This window comes from Gossypium raimondii, chromosome 10, assembly GCF_025698545.1.
Source record: "Gossypium raimondii isolate GPD5lz chromosome 10, ASM2569854v1, whole genome shotgun sequence".
In the NCBI taxonomy this organism is placed as follows: domain Eukaryota; kingdom Viridiplantae; phylum Streptophyta; class Magnoliopsida; order Malvales; family Malvaceae; genus Gossypium; species Gossypium raimondii.
In genome coordinates this window covers 2,320,092-2,337,874 of record NC_068574.1, presented here as the reverse complement: position 1 = coordinate 2,337,874, position 17,783 = coordinate 2,320,092, and the positions used below count along the sequence as shown (strand labels likewise).

Below are 17,783 nucleotides of genomic sequence, written 5' to 3'. Positions count from 1 at the left end.
CTTAGCTAGCTTTCAAAGTTTGATATAATAATGTAATGGTATCTGTCATTTGTTTATTTTATTTATCAATCCTAATTAATTTAACTTTAAATTTATTTGAGATCTAATGTGACTATCGAATATATAGAAATTTCAAATTAAACCAAACTCTAAACATTTCCTACTACATTAAATAAGTAATCAACCACTTCAAGTTAAATTCAAGAAAATCAAAATTCATTTCTTTCAATGGGTGCAATTTTAAGCCCATATGGACATAAGAACAAGTTCCATTTTTTTCTTCCTATTAAAGTAGACTTAAAAAGAGGACGCTATGCACAGTGTTTCAATTTCACCTTACTTTGCCTCCATAATCTGCACAAAAAATAAGCAGAAATTTCTTTTACCATCATTGAACAAGCACCACCGAAACCTACAAATCAGAGCGATGAGAGCCGTGGTCCAAAGGGTCGCTTCTGCTAGTGTCGAGGTCTGTTTCTAAACCCTAAACCTCGCTTCTTCTTCATATCCTAAACATCATCGGCTTAGCATTTTTCCCCCAGGTCGATGGCCGCATTGTATCGGAAATCGGACCCGGTCTCCTCGTTCTCGTCGGAATCCATGATTCCGACACCGAATCTGATGCCGATTATATGTAATGAATCATTTCCCTTCACACTTTTCTTATCCAAAATTTTAAATTTTTAGTTTATTTTTTAATGTTGCGATGATGAAAATGAAATAATTAATCTTTTTGCAGCTGTAGAAAGGTTTTAAACATGAGATTGTTCACTAATGAAAACACTGGCAAAGGATGGGACCAGAATGTAAATTTCCCCCTTTTTACTTTACTTTCTAAATCTCTGTAGTGAACTGAGGTTTTACTTTTACACTAAGGTTAAAGTTTGTGACTTTGATTTTTGGTATAATTCTTCAGGTCATGCAACGTAATTATGGAGTTCTACTAGGTAATTTCTATGCTTGAATATATATAGTATAGAATCTGGCGAGGTGAAAAAAAAATATTAAAATATATTTATTAAAATTTTATATATATGAATCAAATAAAATTATGGTTGAAATGTAAAAGTTGACAGGCTAAAATTCATGGTGATTTAAGTTCAAATCCCACTATTTATATATTTTATTGATTTTATATAAAATATAAAAAGAATAATATAATTTACATTGTAAAAGGAATGGCTTTTTAGTCATTTTCTGAGTCGGTGTTTGTTAACTTGTGACACCAACTCAATTAAAGGATAGAGATATATACACACTTCATTTGTTTATTGGATTCTGAATTCTAAATTTGTTTGGCACTGTAGTGAGTCAGTTTACATTGTATGGAATCTTAAAGGGCAACAAACCAGACTTCCATGTAGCAATGCCACCCCAAACAGCTAAGCCATTCTATGAATCTATAGTTGACAAATTCAGAAAAGCTTATAAACCAGATGCAGTAAAAGGTTATCTTCCCAGTTAACTCTCCTCCCTCCATTAATTATTTCCATTGGTTGATTTGTTACATGATTTTATGTTCATTTTTAAATTAAATTTTAAACCATTTGCAAAAGCATTCATGTATTGTTTTATATTATCCAACACCAAGTAGAAAGATGTCCTTTGAATGCAAAACATAGAGAAAGGGAGATACATTGTAAGGTATACTTTGGTTATAGATAATATCATGAATATAGAAAAGCTGACTTAATGAGGCAACTATCATTTTGATTCTTTTGAACCATTCAAATAGGTAACACGTGATGTTTTGCCACTCAAACATGGCACAATTTACTATTTGTTAGATGATGGATAGTGTGTTTATAAAGTTATTTTGACTCTGTTTTGGTCATTTGGTGTAGATGGAGTATTTGGAGCAATGATGAAGGTGAGGCTTTGCCACAATCCCACCCACCAGAATGTCATTTTCTCTTTATTCAGGGATGTATTTTGAATCGAATCTTTATACTTGTTCACAGGTTAGTTTGGTCAACGACGGGCCGGTAACGATGCAGCTCGATTCATCACAACCATCAAAGTGAGTGACTCTGATTGATTAATGTACGCAGTTATTGTCATATGATTAGTGTTCCATAATCGAGTTAAAAACACTAAAACAAGGTTGAACCTTTTCAGGAATACAACTGGAGTGGCAGAGGAATCCTAAATTGGTGGGTTGAGTACACTATGTTGTTGGCAGATCTTTGTAGAACTTGATACAAAAGAAATTGTTTTTTAGGATGTTTCATTGTAAGGCAATAATTTACCACTTTTCAGCTGGAAGCTTAACCTTTTTAATATCAAATCAGCTTTTTAGAAATTTATTTTTATATACTTGCTAAGCTCAATGCTTTGTTCTTTTTTTCTGTCAATTGTGAAAGTCAAAACTCTAAACGCTAGTAAATATAAACAAATATTTATATGCGACTATTTTACAAGGCCTATTTCTAACTTTATTGACGGAAATTGGTTAAAATTTTAATTATTTACCGGAAATGGTTGAAAATGACAAAATGCGTCCATGTAGGAGCACTTTTTGGTGAAATTTCAGCAAAATCGCTCTTCCAGGGGCACGACTTGTTGAAATTTCACCCAAAAACGCTCCTACATGGACGCGTTCTGTCATTTTCAGCTCTTTCCGGTAAATAAAAAAAAAAATTGCCCCATTTCCGTGAACAAAGTTAGAAATGGGCCTTTATAGGTAAAATAGTCTTTATATGCAAATATAAATTTCAAAATGATTACTTTAGTAATTAATTTCATTGATTATAAATAATATAATTATAACCAATTGATATGAGCTTGCATGTATCCGTGCAAACTATTATTCTTCGAAATATAAGCTGCTTTAGTTGAAATGGATAAGAAATGCACTGAAATTTTAACTAAAACTAAATATAAATGCACTGAAATTTTAACTAAACGAAATATAAGCTTTATGGTTATGGTTTATAACCAGATTAGAGTGTACCAACCAAATCAGCCGTACCGGAATGGAACTGAAAACAGAGCTAGGTAAAACTAATACAGTGATGGCCAAGCAAACTACTAACATTTAATAATGCGACCCTTTCGGAACCAGAAGTCATCCGGATCTTTCTCTCAGTTTCCTATGATGTCGAAATGATCATTGTTGCTGTAAATAGTGCTTCTTTTCCAAGAGATGAAATCTGAATCTTCCTACAACATGAGATAGACAATGCACTTGTTAGCAAAATCCGCATTGATATGGTAGCCGCTCAAACATGACCCTAGAGCTTGATTGCAGCTCATTTGGGATGTAATTGTTGCACGCATTACAAAGGAAATTACAGTGAGATAAAAGAAGCTTACTTATCTGCTTCTCTTAGACTATTGAAAGCAGCAGCTACGTTCTTAGATATTTCCACAAGAGACAAGCTGTCTATTACAGCTTCATTGCAACCAGGCATCCCAGGAAGCTGTTGCTGAGATGTCAAGGACATATAGGCCTGGAACAAACATCATAAGAGCTAATCAATTAAAACAAAAAAGCAAAGGAAAAGAAAATTGTGGAGGTGATTTTCATAACAGTTCTGCATTAGTACTCACTGCTTAACAAAGATCTTGAAAATCTCAGAGTTAATAACACCAAAGGAAAGATGAAAAAAAGTTCCAAATTTTAGCTTCGAATTTAGATTCACATTAATTTCATCACTCATGTCTTATTCTACAAGACTACAACCATAAAGCATGCAATTTTCGGTGTAGATAGTTCCAATTAAGTTTCTCAAATCTTGATCATATCAACAAGTTGAGCAAAACATAACATGATATGAATGGACATTTTGAATAAGGAACCATGGAAATGAACCCCACGTACTACCAATGAAAAAATCATCCTTCCAAGCACCTGCCACTTCTTAATCCCGATATAATTGATAGCAGAATTTTTGTTGCTCCAGAAGACAATTAAAGAAACAACAGCAGATATTCATTTCAACTATCTCTACTCGCAATAAAATAAGAGAAGACTTACAAGAAAAGCATGCGCCAAAAGCAACTGAATAACTTCTACATTGAGTTTTTTTATAATGCTTCTTACGCTGCTGCTATCTGAAAAGGACTTCAAAACTCCGAGAAACGTAGAATCTTCCGAAGGGCCATTCGATCTCCGAGTACGAACAGGCTATATTACAGAATAAGAATATTTAAATTATATGTTGTCCAGACTTTGATCACAATTTGCAGTAAAAATTAAAAGTTTTCAATATAGATCATTGGCAAACCATTTACAAAATCTTAGTTACTAACCTTAGCTGTGTATTTAAGTAAGTACTGCACAATGATTTCAAGCTTCCATTTTGGGTCATTAAAGATCTGAAAAAAGTGTATTCATGGTTGGAAACAATGATCATGTAATATGTCAATAGGAACAAAATTGCAATTAGAAGAGAAACTCTTTACATAGGTACTAAAAGATTAAATGAACTGTAGCTATCAAAGAGACATTTAATAACATTTTATTAAAGCTGAAACAAATGCTGAGCTTGAGATATGTCAATAGGAGAAATATCCAATCAGAAAGGATATTAAAAATAGTTTTTCCAAAAGATTAGTTGAAGTCTGTCCTTGAAAATCCTAAAATTAAAAACTGATGAAACACTATCTGAGACTGATGATGGAAATGAACTACCTTCAAAAGTCAACCAATATATAGTTGAGCAAAGTGTACAATCAAAGGACAAGGTGATGCCTAAGTGAATCAGCTGGATAAAAGGTAGCACCTGTTTGTTCAACACCTACCCAGGCAATTTTCTCTCCTAGATAAAGGACTTTTGCCTTTTATGAACAGAGACATTTTTTTGACGCGAAATTGTGTGTTTGTGCTAATATATATATAAATGACAACCTGAAGAAATCGGGGAAGTATCTTTCTGTAATAGGTTAGCTCGTCCAAGATTATCTCTATCAGTGGGATTCTGCACCAAATCCAGAGGTTAGCCACCTGATGTACATATACATATTAAACAAAAATACAAAGACCAAACTGAATCACCAAAACAGAGTCAAGCAATTACCTCAGACCATCCGATCTGGTAGTTAGACCTAGCATGTTGGCTTGCTGCTTTGACATGTCAATCTCCATAATCTAGAGGGGTCCACGATGTCACAGATAGTGAAAATGATTTAGAATCATTTTATATTTACAGATATTTGGGATCTAACCATTATAATAAGTTTCTGCATAGCCATACAAGTAGTCCTTTGAACTTCAAGTAACGCAATTGCTACATCAGTATTATGATTCTCGGATGAATGTTCATCAGAAGAGTCAGGCTCATTACGAATTCCAGCATAATCTTGGTACAGTCCACAGATTGTATGCAAACACTCTTTCATTAAAACCCTATAGTTGACTCTTTTTGAAGCCTACAAATAAATCGAGCTTGAACAACCAATAAAAGATTGATGACAAAATAACTTTCAATGAAATATGTCAGAATGCAACTATGTAAGAAACAAAAGGTAGCAGAGAAATTAAAGGTTTAAAAACTGAAGCTGACCAGAAGCATGTTGATTAAGCACTCCCTCAAAAAGTTCCAGTTCATGCTTTCTGCAATAAACAATCTGTCAAACTTTCCTGATGATTAAGAAGCATAAAACATTCTATATTGGCTTACCTTTATACATACTGATACGGGCTAAAAAATCTCCTTCAAGAACATTGACAAGATACTGAAACAGTAACATATTTCCTAAGAACTGCAACAAAGTTGTTTTAGAAGCAGGTTGAAGTGTCAAACTTACTTAACAATAAAAAGAATAGACAATTACTATAATAGGACAGAAAATATAGGTCACCTACTAGAGAAAACCAACCCAATGATATAACTAATATGGATATTGCTAACAAATTCTCAAAGAGCAATCTTTAAGGATCGTTAAGTTACTATTTATAGTGACAATGTTTTGTGTTTAATGCAATACTTGGTAGTTAATTGATAAACTCCATATGCATTACTAGAAGATTTTTTAATACGGTAACCAAAATGAGTGCATTTAGCAAAACTAATTAATATTACCATGATCTTTGCCATTAGAATGAGTGCAGTTGAAATACACAATCATATGAGAAATCCTCGGTGCTATATGCAAACTATCTAAAGAATTGAAAGATGAAATACATGGAATAAGTACACAAACCTTAGTATCCAATCTCTGAGAATTTGTTTTATAAGCCATTTCAGCAAGGCCTGTTATTAATTCATGAAAACCCTGGCAATGATAGAGGAAGTCAAACAAAAGCTATTGATGCTATTCTCAAGCAACAGCAGTATTGATTAATACAGTTAGCTTCCCTGCTATTACCACAAATTTCCCTCTCATACAGAAAGAGTTCAACCAAAAAATAAACCTCAATTATTTCATATCCTCAACAAGCATTCCAAGGTTTAAAACAGCAAATCCAACTCACATTGGGATCAAACAGTCCGCGCAACTTTCTTCGATTGGTTTCTTTCTCACTAGACATAACATCTAAGGAAACCATAAACGGCAACCATGCCTAACAAGCAACAAAGTCAAAATTAAATAAAAAGGGGGAAATCAAATTAAAACGTAAAATCCACAAATATAGAAACCTTGTTAAAGATAGTCAAGATGACTATTTACCTCTTCAATCACAACCAACTCAGGTGAACCATTACCAGATGATTCAGATACATAAATCCGAGGAAAACGCTGCATTAAAAAAAATGTGTTATCATACTTTTTTCTTCTTCTTCCTAAATGAATTAAGTAACGAAATGATAAGTAAATAAAGAATCAAAGTCAATTACCTTTTCAATCTCGTTCAGAAGCTCATAACTAGACATTATAAGTTCTAGAGATTTGCCTGCCCTTAGGATTTGAAACACCGCTTCAACCATTTTCCTTTAATTAAACAAAGAACAAAGGGTTAATAATAATTTGAAAAGCAAATCAATCCTTCATACTAAAAAAAAAAAAAAACTGAAAATAAATTGAATTAAGAAAAAAAAGAGTAAGAGCGTAGATTTACTTAGTTGGAGGTGTTCCGTTTTCTGGAACAATAGAAGCAATACGCACGGCTTCCAGAAAATCCATACCTAAATTCAACCAAACAAAATTACAATTCAGTAAAAAAATTACTGTTACAAACATTAATCGGATGAATTGAATTCAAACCGGAGAGTGTACGAACGGTCATCTTTGGCATCTTGAGAATCTTTGTGAATTTCAGCTGAGTCTATGATGGCCAAAGTGTTAGCTTCTATGCAACCTCGGTTCATTCGTCCTTTTACATTGCCACAATTGTTGATGGTTTCCCTCTTTTCCATTTGGTTTTCTTCTTAATTTTTCAGTTTCTATTCAAATTTCAAAACCCTAGCTCTTTCTTATTCTCTCAAACTCTCGCAGGAGCAAAAGATTATGCGCGACTATTTGGCGGGGGGAAAAGTAAGGGCCAATATAGTAAAGAACTCGGAAACCAGTTTAACGAGTGACAAACTCCCGCTCAAACTCCCAATTATTAATGGCAAAAAGAGTAAAAAAGAAAAATCCCAATTACTTTTGGTCATAATATGAAAAAGGTTAAATATGCTATTAGTCTCTGTATGTATTTAGAATTTGATATTTAGTCCCTATGCTTTAAAAGTTAAAAATTCAATCCTCTTATTTTTCTGATTTAAACATTCTAGTCCTATAATTATCATGTTTGTATATTCTGTCATAATTTATCAATTTAAATGTTTTTTTTGTTAATCATATGCAATATCACATGAAACAGTCTAATCAACATGTCATGACAAATTTTGGCGTAAAATATTAATAATGTTATAGGATTAACTTGTTTAGTTATTTATATGCCTAATGTTATATGAGGCAATCTAGAAAATACTAATAATGTTACAAGGATTACATTTTCAATTCTGTCCAAGTACAAGGACTAATAAAACATTTATGCAATATGAAATGAGGCAGTCTAATCAACATCTCATGGAAAAATTTGGCAGAAAATACTAATAATGTTACAGGGATTAAATTTTAAAGTTTGTTTAAGTACAAGGACTAACAGATTTTGGCAAAAAATACTAACACCTTGTTTGGTTGGGTGTAATGGCTAATCCATTAAACCTCGAATCGGTGGCCCCACTCAATCCACCGTTTGGTTTGCTGTATTGCCCTAATACGGGCCTAATCCATTGCGGACAGATTCCGCGTTTTGCCTACTTTACCACCGATTTCTAATCCCTTGCAAAAGCAAAGATTAGGTAATCGGTGTCTCATTTACCCTCCCTTTGCCGAAATTGACTCCAGCCGACCCTCTCCCTCTCAACATCAACAAAAGGTGCCAGATCTTTCTCCGACTCGACGGTCTCAGATCTCCGGACGGTTTGAATCGGCAAGTGAGTAATCTCCAACTCTCACCAGGTTACTTTCTCCTTCTTCCTTCCGTTCTTCATCCCTTCTCCTTCTTCATCCAGGTAACTTTCCTCCTTCTACTTCTTCCTTTCTTCATCCTTTATAATCTCTTCCGTTTTTCCTTAGCTGTGTCCGTCTCATATCTTCTCTTCTCAGGCAAATTACACGCTGTTGTTTCGTTTCGCTCAAATATTCCTCTCCGCAGGGTCTTGGCTTAAGGTATGACATCTTCTTTATCTTCTTTATCATTTTCGTTTCTTCTTGTTCTAGAAAAACTGCTTAAGGTATGCTATCATTTTGGTTCTATATTTTTATACTGTTGAATACCCATTTGTTTTTTGTGCTGAATTAGTGGTGGGTTTTATCTGAAAATGAAGTAGCATTGGTTTGGGTTTTATGCCTTTCTTTGTTTCTTTTTTTTTTTTTTGGGGTTTGGGATTAAAATATGAAAATGTAATCCAAATGATGAAAATGATAATTATTTTTAACTCAAGACGAGGGTAAAGTTAGATACATGAAGAGGCATATCATTTCAAAATGATGCATTATTTGGAAGTGGAAAGGGATATGCTTAAAAATGATCCTTAGAGCATAAATTTCTCACCGTAGGTCGATTTAACAATGCCCAATTTAGACCACATATAACAACATTTATTTTTGTTTTTTTGCTAATCTGCAGTCCAACCCTGTTTTAGAAGCATTTGGTAATGCTAAGACTGTTAGGAACAATAACTCAATGTGAGTGTATTTTGTTTTAACAAGTTTTACACCCTGCATGTAGCAGATTCTATGTTATAATGTTTTTTTTTTACCTTTACATGCATGTTTTGAATGATGTAGTCGTTTTGGTAAGTTTGTGGAGATTCAATTTGACCGGAGGGGAAGGATTTCAGGAGCTGCCATTAGGACTTATTAGAAAGATCACGTGTTTGTCAAGTGTCCGATCTTTGAGAGAAATTATCACTTGTTTCTACATGCTTTGTGCAAAGACTACCGTAAGTAAGTAGTTTTGATTTCTTTAATCAAGTTGCTTATAAATTATTTGATACAATGTGTTCTTATGTAGTCGTTCCCGATTAAGCATTTTCCGTGTTTACTTTTAATAATTTCTAGATTATCTTAGTACCAAAATGTTCTGTCTAGAAAAGGTTTTGGGTTGGGAAGTTCCATTGTGAGAATGATCTTTCCCTTATTTTTAGCTTGTGATTTCAATATATCTGGATATGCTTAATGCTTGAAGGTTGTAATTTGGGTTGAACTATGATAATTTTTATTATCTCTCATTCTTATCTATCCCCCTTTTCTATTTGATTCTCCATCTCCCTCTTATATTTGATTTATTTATTGGTGTCATTCTCTTAGCCAACAGAAGAACAACTTGCAAGTTAAAGAGTTTCACTTTAACATTCTCTTTGCCAAATTTATTATTGTTGAACTGGGGTCTTTTAGGATGTACATTGGAGGCCCTGAGATAGCATTATTATGTGATTGTGTGATGGCTTCCATGAGATGTGATTATAGACATAAGTCATTTATGGCTCCTACGTAGTTCACCTTCTTTTAATTCCAATCATTAATTTGGGTTCTAAAGCTGCGTTAGTGTATACAATCTATTATCCTTCAAGCTTAGTGTCTAGTGATTTTGTATCAAATTTCCTAGCATGCCAGTGGTCCCAAGAGACATTCACAGCTTGTAATAGTTGTGGTATAGAACATCAAATATGAGGCAGTTTCTTGTTTCTAGAAAACCAGTTTTTAGCCTTTTGTTTAACTTAGATGTCATATTACTGTCTTGATCTGAATAAGAAAGGCCTTCAATTTTCTAAATCATTCCACTTCCAATTTTATTAATCTTCTATTTCATGCTTTGATTTTAATTTATGTCTACCTTTATTCAATGTAATATTAGCTTATTGGAGAGGAAGAATCAACTAAAAAAAGTTAGGTCAGCTTCCACAACTAAGCATTCCACAAGTATGAAAACTCAAAGGTCTTTGCAAAGAGTGTAAAGGGAATAAATGGCAGATCTTTGCAAAGACCATTATACAAAAAACGAGGAACAAGTAAGCTTTTAATTTCTTCTGCTGAATGCTTGCTTTATATTGTAGTTGAACTAAGATCTTGAGGCAGTACTGCAACTTGTCAACAAACATGCCTTCTGGTTTTTGGTGCTTTTGAGGAAACATGTGCTCTTGGCAATTTAGCCTTCCTGGAGAGGTAAATTACTTTTGATTCATTGTGATTTTTTAGCAACCTTACCTCATGGCCTTCTTTTTCCTGATTTATCAATGCATCATATAAATCCAGAATTGGTAGAGATTGCTTTTTCCCTTAACTTGTGGAATGGACACATGAAGTTGGAGGTTATTTTCAATGGCAACTTTGGACAGTATTCGTTTTCCTACTAGATTGGTGAACTATTTTGTTTGAAGTGAAGAATTGGTTTCATGGAAGGCCAATTGGAGTTGAGAGCAGGGTGAAAGAGATATTGTATCGGCTTGAATTTCTTCTATTGAATGCTTGCTTTATATTTTTAGTTGAAGTGAGATATTGAGGCAGTACTTCCATTTAATTCAGAATTGTTGTAAATTCAATCGAGTTGTTGATGATAATTTGATATGGTTATGTTTTTTATTTTATTTTTTAGAGTTCAATTCTTACTCACTTATGGGATAGGAGAGAATCAATTTTATGAAATTATATATCATTATTAAATTATATTTAATATTAATTATTTTAAATTATATAAATTCATATAAGAAAATTTATTATCAAGAATTTTATGAAATTATATATTATTATTAAATTATATGTAATAATAATTATTTTAAATTATACAAATTCATATAAGATAATTTATTAGTTATAATTATTTTAAATTTTATTAAATCATATATTTTAATTAAAATATATTTAATATTAATTATTTCAAATTATCTTTTATAGTATCAAATATTATGATTTGAGTAAATTCATATAAGAATTTTATTAAATTATATATTTTAATTATAATATATTTAATAATAATTATGTTAATTTATATTTTATAGTATCATATATTATGATTTGAGTAAATTCATATAAGAATATTGATTATTAAGAATTTTATTAAATTATATATTTTAATTATAATATATTTAATAATTATTATGTTTAAATATGATTAAATTATTTATTATTGATAATAATCTTATTAAAATTTAAATAACAATAACAATAATCATTTACCAAAATAAATTTATGCTAAGGGTATTCTAGTCATTTTAGTTTTTTTCATTATGCTATTACACCTCTATTCCATTCAACCAAACACAAGATTACTATTACGCCTCTATTCCATTACATTCAACCAAACAGTTGATTTGCTATTACACCTCTAATCCATTACACCTCTAATCCAATACACCTTTAATCCAATACAGCGAACCAAACGTGCCCTAATAATGTTACAGAGACTAAATTTTAAAGTTTGTCTAAGTACAGGGACTAACAGAACGTTTTAACGTTTGAAAAAGGTCAAAAAAAAAAGGAGGATAAAATTCCGTTGCCGGGACTTGAACCCGGGTCTCTCGGGTGAGAGCCGAGTATCCTAACCACCTAGACTACAACGGAATGTTGTTTCAAAAGTGATTTTGGATTTATTTATTTATAAATTTATTTGAACTGGTTAAATTGGGAACTAGGGTCTAACCGATTTGACTTCCAATCAGTTTTTAAAATTGACATAATTTAGTCCCTGTTCTTATAATGCTATTAGTACACCCGCATTGCTAACATTGTTGGTTGCTACTATTAAAGTGATACATTGAATTTTTTAAAACAAATTGGTTGAACATAGTTTATTGGATTTTCCCTAATTGCATCACTAAATAACAATAAAAAATATTTATATCATTATTTTAATGGTAGTATTATCAATTTTGGACTTACTAACGGTCTTACAAAAGTAGAGGATTGGACCATATCAAATCAAAGTGGAGGATTAAACTAAAAATTTTAGTATGGCTAGAGACTAAAATCATAAACTAGACTTCTTAAAATAACAAATAAAACCAAATAAATAAATAAGGCTTACTAATAATATGAAGAGACAAACCAGAAGATCCAGTAGAAAGTAATGGCGAGTAACTAAAATGATAGAAAGTACGTAACTATGGTGGCTAAAATGATTAAAATGTGTAACGACAATGATCATGATGTAAATTCTTTTTCAATGTCCAAAATAAAACTTAAGAAAATTAGATAACTAACTTTGTAGTTTACCCATTATAGTGTAATGTCAATTATTTTGACAAAAACTTTGATAAATTTGAAGTTCACCTTTAGACGAATCTTTATATAGAAAATACTGATCTAAACATTATAAAAAGACAACTATTTAATCATATAACATTAAGATCTTTGGAGGTAATCAATTTTTTAAATGTGTAAATAATTCGAAAGTTCTCAAGCCCACAATAGATCCAACTTAGTAGTCTCATGGCAACCAGTGAAGCTGGTCTTTGGCCTCCACCGACATCTAAGTGTAAGTTGACACTTTCATTGTCCTTTTAGCCTACTACTATCTTGCTCCACCTCCTCATCACTAATTGATGATCTAGTCCTCTTCTTATCCCCGTCCCCTATTGACTCAAATATCCATTTTAGCATCTTGTTTCAGTGTTCGAGTCCATCAAGGGAATTGGATCATTAGATCTTTCAAGCATATCCCACCTACCAACAACGTTCAGGCAAAGCTATGAGCCCTTAAAAATCGAACTTCAATTAGCGAAAGACTCAAAACCTAGTTGATATTGTGATTGAAACCACAAATGTCCAATAATATCTCTTCTAATATCATTCTTTCCCTTTTGATTGATGAGTACAGATGCTCCACCGGTTTTTGACTATTAAACTATTAAACCTCTTTAACATATCTGTCGTGAAAGGAATAAATGCACTATTGCATTAGTTCAACTAGGGAGTAATTTTCAACCTCTTTCTCCTTGGATGGTTCTTACATTTTTTCTTCATTTAATGTTAGTAGTACTCCTAATAGTTTAGACCATTTTTACCAGTTGATAAGTAAGGATGTATTATATATCGAACTTTTGACTCTTATAACGTGTTTATGAATCTAATTCTCTTTAAGACTAAAAAAAAAATTATCGTCACAAATTCGACTTACTATTTTAATCCGACTCTTATTCAATTGAACTAACATAATCAATTTAACCGAAACCAATAAAATAAAAAATGTATCGTTTAAATCGATTTGGATTAACTTTCAAACAGCTCTCACCAAACAGAGACGGAAAGGGGAAGAACATAGTCAATGTAGAGCCGTAGTTTTCATAAATCCCCCAATTCATTGTATCCTAACACAGCCGCATTTGCGTAACACTCTCCAATTTTCCTTTGGTTTTAATTAAAGCCTTTAATCTTCCCTTTTCTTCAGCTGAACTTTTTTTGTTTATTTTTTTAAAACGTTGAATTGTGTGGTCTGATGATGTATGCACTGAAATTCCCATGGATGAAATGCTTCCCATATTTAGTGTGAGTTTGGAGTATGATGTATTTAGTTTATTTTTGTCTCACACTATAATATTATTATAGCATTTAATCTTACCGTCATCATTATTTTTACACTAATCGTAGACAAACGCACCACTGATTTAAACTCACACTTAATTCTAAAATAGCATTTGCATTGAAAAAGAAAACACAAATTATCCAAACATATCAAAATTCATAGAGTAAATATCCATGAGATTTGGTACACGTATTATTTGAAATTGTAGAAATAAGAATAATTGGAGACCGCGTTAATGATTTTGTTAATAAAAACATGCACAAAGGTAAATCCACAATTTATTGAATTTAGAAGATAAGAAATTGAAAATTTTTACAATATTAAAAATATATAAGTTTTTCAGAAAAGTCATAAATATTATAAAAATTGTGAAAAAATTAAATAAAAAAGGATTCTAAGAAAATACTGAATTTCCAAAAAAATCAAAAGTTAAAAAATCCTTTTTTCTAAAATTTGAAAAAAATTAAATAAAAGAATCTATATATTTTTCATTTTTATTGTAAATGGTGGTACCATATCTAAATTTTCAAATTTTGTTTTTATTAAATATCCATCAAAAATAGTATTTTTAGTTGAATATAAATCGAAAAAGGTTCCTATAACTATCCAAAGTCTATTCTCAACTCATGAATAGGAGGATAATGCGTTTCAGTACACTCAAACCCTCGTCTTCCTACATTGACAATAATACTCATGCCATTCGAGTTAAGACTCAATCCGTAGAAAGTTCCCATACTTATTTGAACTAACTTGCTCCCAATAATTTATAAACCAAAATAAGTAACGCAATCTTAAATTGTCATTGTTTACTCGTTTATAAAAGTATCCTATTTATTTTGAAATGGATTAAATTATTTTTTATTAGAGTAGACTAAATTACTTTTGATCCTATATGAATCTTTTAAATATTTATTAAATTCACACCTACAATATAAGTGAAAAATAATTTATGTAACAAATATATCTATAAAAAAAATTACATAAGAAAAAAACAAGACTTTTGTTGAAACGATAAGTTAAAATAGTAAAGACCATGATTTATGCGACTGATAATAACTTTTCTAAACTTCGTTTAATACATAATTTATGCAAGCAAGTCTGACAACTTAAGTTTCGACATGTGCGAGAGCATAATAGACTGGCAAATTGCATTGCCAAAGTTATTCCTAGTGATCTTAACTTTTGAAGACCCACCTGATCATACTCGATCATTGTTTGAAGAAGATGCTCATCGAGCAATGGTTAATATAGGCTCCCATCAGCGTTATTGTAGCTAGTTCCTTGAACTTATATTTCTTTTCTACCCAAAAAGGAAAAGTAAAAACGATTCACATATATATTATATATAAAAGAAAGTCATAATATATTTATTATTTTGTAAAATATTTCAGACATCAATTCAATATAGTATAGATTTCAAATTTATATAATATTAATTATTATCATATTTATAATTATTATTATAAGTTACCTTAAATTGAAACAAAAGCGTGTGATACATAAAAATATATGAATATGGCATACAATATATATTTCATTGGCCATAATCTGTACCGAAACTGAGACAGCAGATTAAAATAATAACCTGAGGAGATAACCTTTAGCAACACAGCTGGATTAGAAAAGGAATGTATGAAATAGTATAAAAGTCCCAAAATACATTATTAGCTTAACAACAACAACATAATAATAATTAATTGTTTTATTATTCAGCCAGCTTTCAATGGCCCTATACTTTCGCTGTTTTCTTTATTTAATTCATCAATTCATGAACTACAGCAAGGATTTCGAGAGGAAAAGAAATAGGCCTAATGATCGATTAAACCTCTAATGTTACTTATTTTGACACTTTGGCCTTTTTTTTTGGATTATTTTAATCTTTAACCTTTAAAAATTAGTCAAATTACATGTTTCTGGATGGAAAAGTTGATTGATCTGTTAAAATTTTAATAGGACTAATGTGGTTATTCATGCATACCTTATAAAAGTTCAAAAAAAAGCTAATAAAATTATTTAAAAATAAAAATGTTCATAAAAATTTTAAATAAATCTATCCAAGTCAACAATGAAGTATAAGTAAATTAACACGCAGACTGTCATGTCAACATTATTAGCTTTTTCATTAGAAAGGTAACTTAACTAAATTTTAAATATTGAGGGTCAAAATATCCAAAAAAAAGAAAGAAGAATCAAGGCTAAAATGTTAAAATGAGCAAACTTCAGGAGCTAAACTAGTCATTATGCCAAATATATATAAATAGAAAGTTCAGGTGTATCTGCGCAAATTAATTTTCCAAATCTTTTTTTTTAAAGCTCCCAAATGATTAAACCAACCACATAAGTCAATATGCTAGCCTTAAAACACACTAATCCACGAATTTAGCAGCTCACTTGATTAACCCACAAGTTTCCCAACTGGAATTTTTTGTGGAGTAGGTTAAAGGCTTAAATTACGCGTATATTCGTTAATTATATATATAAATGTATGTATATTATTTCTCCATCCTCAAAACCCTATACCGTTCGTTGATAACAAAGATGGCTGTTGAAAGCAGACAAGACACAGCATCTGATAAGCTGTTACTTGAACATGTATGGGCGAACTTCATTGGTGGAAAAGAAGCGAATACAGCAGCAGAACCTTCCATGGAGATTTTAGAAAGACTGCCAAGTCTTGGGAGGTGGATATCAATGGGAGCTGATGCTTGGGAGGGTCTTCTTGATGGGATTATTCCTTCAGGCAACAAAATAGACCAATCATGTAGTGATAAAACAAGCAGTAAAGTGTGTTCCATGAGAGTAGATAAGGTGGCAACGACCAGGCATTACCGCGGAGTAAGGAGGCGGCCATGGGGAAAGTACGCCGCGGAGATACGAGACTCGTCGAGGAAAGGTGCTCGAGTTTGGCTAGGGACATTTGAAACAGCCGAGGAAGCAGCGAGGGCGTATGACAAGGCTGCTTTGAGAATTAGAGGTCCCAAGGCATATCTAAATTTCCCACTAGAGACAGTTGCTAATAAGGCTACTATGGTTGATAACTCAATAACTGGTCTCGGCTGTGTCGGAAATGTTCCGAACGACCGGAAAAGAGGGTGTCGAGATTGGGAGCAAAACAGGGAGTATGTGATGGTTGAACAGCCAACAATGAAGAGAATGGCAAGTGTTGCAGAGCAGGTGGTTGAAGATGGATATGGTTTATTTGAGTTTCCGGATTTGGGGAGTGATTATTTAGAGAGTTTGTTGTCTTCTTTCTAACAGTTCGGAAATAGGTAGCCAACTGACTGTACATTCAAATCGGTTGATCATCATTGCTTGAAACATTCATTACAGTTTATTGTAATAGCAACGGTGGTTTTAATTGAATTAGGAGTCATTTGAACATTTTTAAAATTAATTATATAATGTAATTTTGTTTTATATGATTAATATAAAGTAATATTATTTAAATTATTAAACTTAATTAAAATATCCCAATGTCCAATATTAATGCATCTTTTCTAGTGATAAAATCTTAATTTTATAACTCAAAAATGGATCATTTTAAATCAGAACTAAAATGTAATTTAACTTTGAATATAATATATTGGGTAGGTGGTTGAACTAATTCAAATTAAATAAATTATTAAAAATATAAAAAATTTAGAAAAATTAAAATATAAAATTTAATTCAACCGATTTTTACCAATATATAAATTAATTCTTGGTCCAACTTATTTAACTGAATAATTTTAAAAACATTGTAATTTCAATTTTAATAAATAATTATTTAATATTCAAATTTTAATAATAAAATAAAATATTATTCTAATATTAATATAGTAATAAA

General features: G+C 31.5%; 3 protein-coding genes and 1 non-coding gene across 5 annotated transcripts; 2 read left to right on the top strand and 2 right to left on the bottom strand.

Annotated features, from left to right (window-relative positions):
• The first annotated feature begins 280 nt into the window (after positions 1-280).
• LOC105776373 (uncharacterized) lies at positions 281-2,302 on the top strand. Its single transcript, XM_012598987.2, has 8 exons — positions 281-469; positions 543-634; positions 740-806; positions 917-947; positions 1,308-1,448; positions 1,845-1,870; positions 1,962-2,020; positions 2,119-2,302. The coding sequence occupies exons 1-8, from the start codon at positions 314-316 to the stop codon at positions 2,147-2,149; spliced, it is 603 nt and encodes a 200-aa protein (XP_012454441.1). The 5' UTR covers positions 281-313; the 3' UTR covers positions 2,150-2,302.
• A 592-nt stretch (positions 2,303-2,894) lies between these two features.
• On the bottom strand, positions 2,895-7,481 carry LOC105776372 (negative regulator of systemic acquired resistance SNI1). Of its 2 annotated transcripts, none has more exons than XM_012598983.2 (15): positions 7,166-7,481; positions 7,004-7,070; positions 6,783-6,876; positions 6,616-6,684; positions 6,419-6,508; positions 6,148-6,219; positions 5,625-5,706; positions 5,508-5,557; positions 5,170-5,373; positions 5,022-5,092; positions 4,853-4,922; positions 4,255-4,320; positions 3,980-4,129; positions 3,316-3,452; positions 2,895-3,162 (listed from the first exon to the last, which is right to left on the bottom strand). In XM_012598983.2, the coding sequence occupies exons 1-15, from the start codon at positions 7,299-7,301 to the stop codon at positions 3,093-3,095; spliced, it is 1,428 nt and encodes a 475-aa protein (XP_012454437.1). In that variant the 5' UTR covers positions 7,302-7,481; the 3' UTR covers positions 2,895-3,092. The 2 variants fall into 2 exon arrangements, with proteins under 2 accessions (XP_012454437.1, XP_012454440.1); XM_012598986.2 differs by having other exon boundaries at positions 7,150-7,291.
• A 4,443-nt stretch (positions 7,482-11,924) lies between these two features.
• Positions 11,925-11,997, bottom strand: TRNAE-CUC (transfer RNA glutamic acid (anticodon CUC)). The gene has a single exon. It is a non-coding gene; the product is annotated as a tRNA-Glu (tRNA).
• Positions 11,998-16,395: 4,398 nt separating this feature from the next.
• On the top strand, positions 16,396-17,423 carry LOC105762525 (ethylene-responsive transcription factor ERF091). The gene has a single exon (XM_012580286.2). It carries the CDS (start codon positions 16,439-16,441, stop codon positions 17,210-17,212), a length of 774 nt encoding a protein of 257 aa, XP_012435740.1. The 5' UTR covers positions 16,396-16,438; the 3' UTR covers positions 17,213-17,423.
• Positions 17,424-17,783: the final 360 nt, after the last annotated feature.

Excerpts from the sequence above, each read along its gene's own strand:
- LOC105776373 (XM_012598987.2), top strand. The coding sequence starts at position 314 with ATGCACAGTGTTTCAATTTCACCTTACTTTGCCTCCATAATCTGCACA. Across the intron at positions 1,871-1,961 it reads TATTTGGAGCAATGATGAAG|GTTAGTTTGGTCAACGACGG; the intron begins GTGAGGCTTTGC and ends ACTTGTTCACAG. Across the intron at positions 2,021-2,118 it reads GATTCATCACAACCATCAAA|GAATACAACTGGAGTGGCAG; the intron begins GTGAGTGACTCT and ends GAACCTTTTCAG.
- LOC105776372 (XM_012598983.2), bottom strand. The coding sequence starts at position 7,301 with ATGGAAAAGAGGGAAACCATCAACAATTGTGGCAATGTAAAAGGACGA. Across the intron at positions 6,509-6,615 it reads AGTTGGTTGTGATTGAAGAG|GCATGGTTGCCGTTTATGGT; the intron begins GTAAATAGTCAT and ends GTTGCTTGTTAG. Across the intron at positions 3,453-3,979 it reads TTTTGGCGCATGCTTTTCTT|GCCTATATGTCCTTGACATC; the intron begins GTAAGTCTTCTC and ends TGTTTGTTCCAG.
- LOC105762525 (XM_012580286.2), top strand. The coding sequence starts at position 16,439 with ATGTATGTATATTATTTCTCCATCCTCAAAACCCTATACCGTTCGTTG.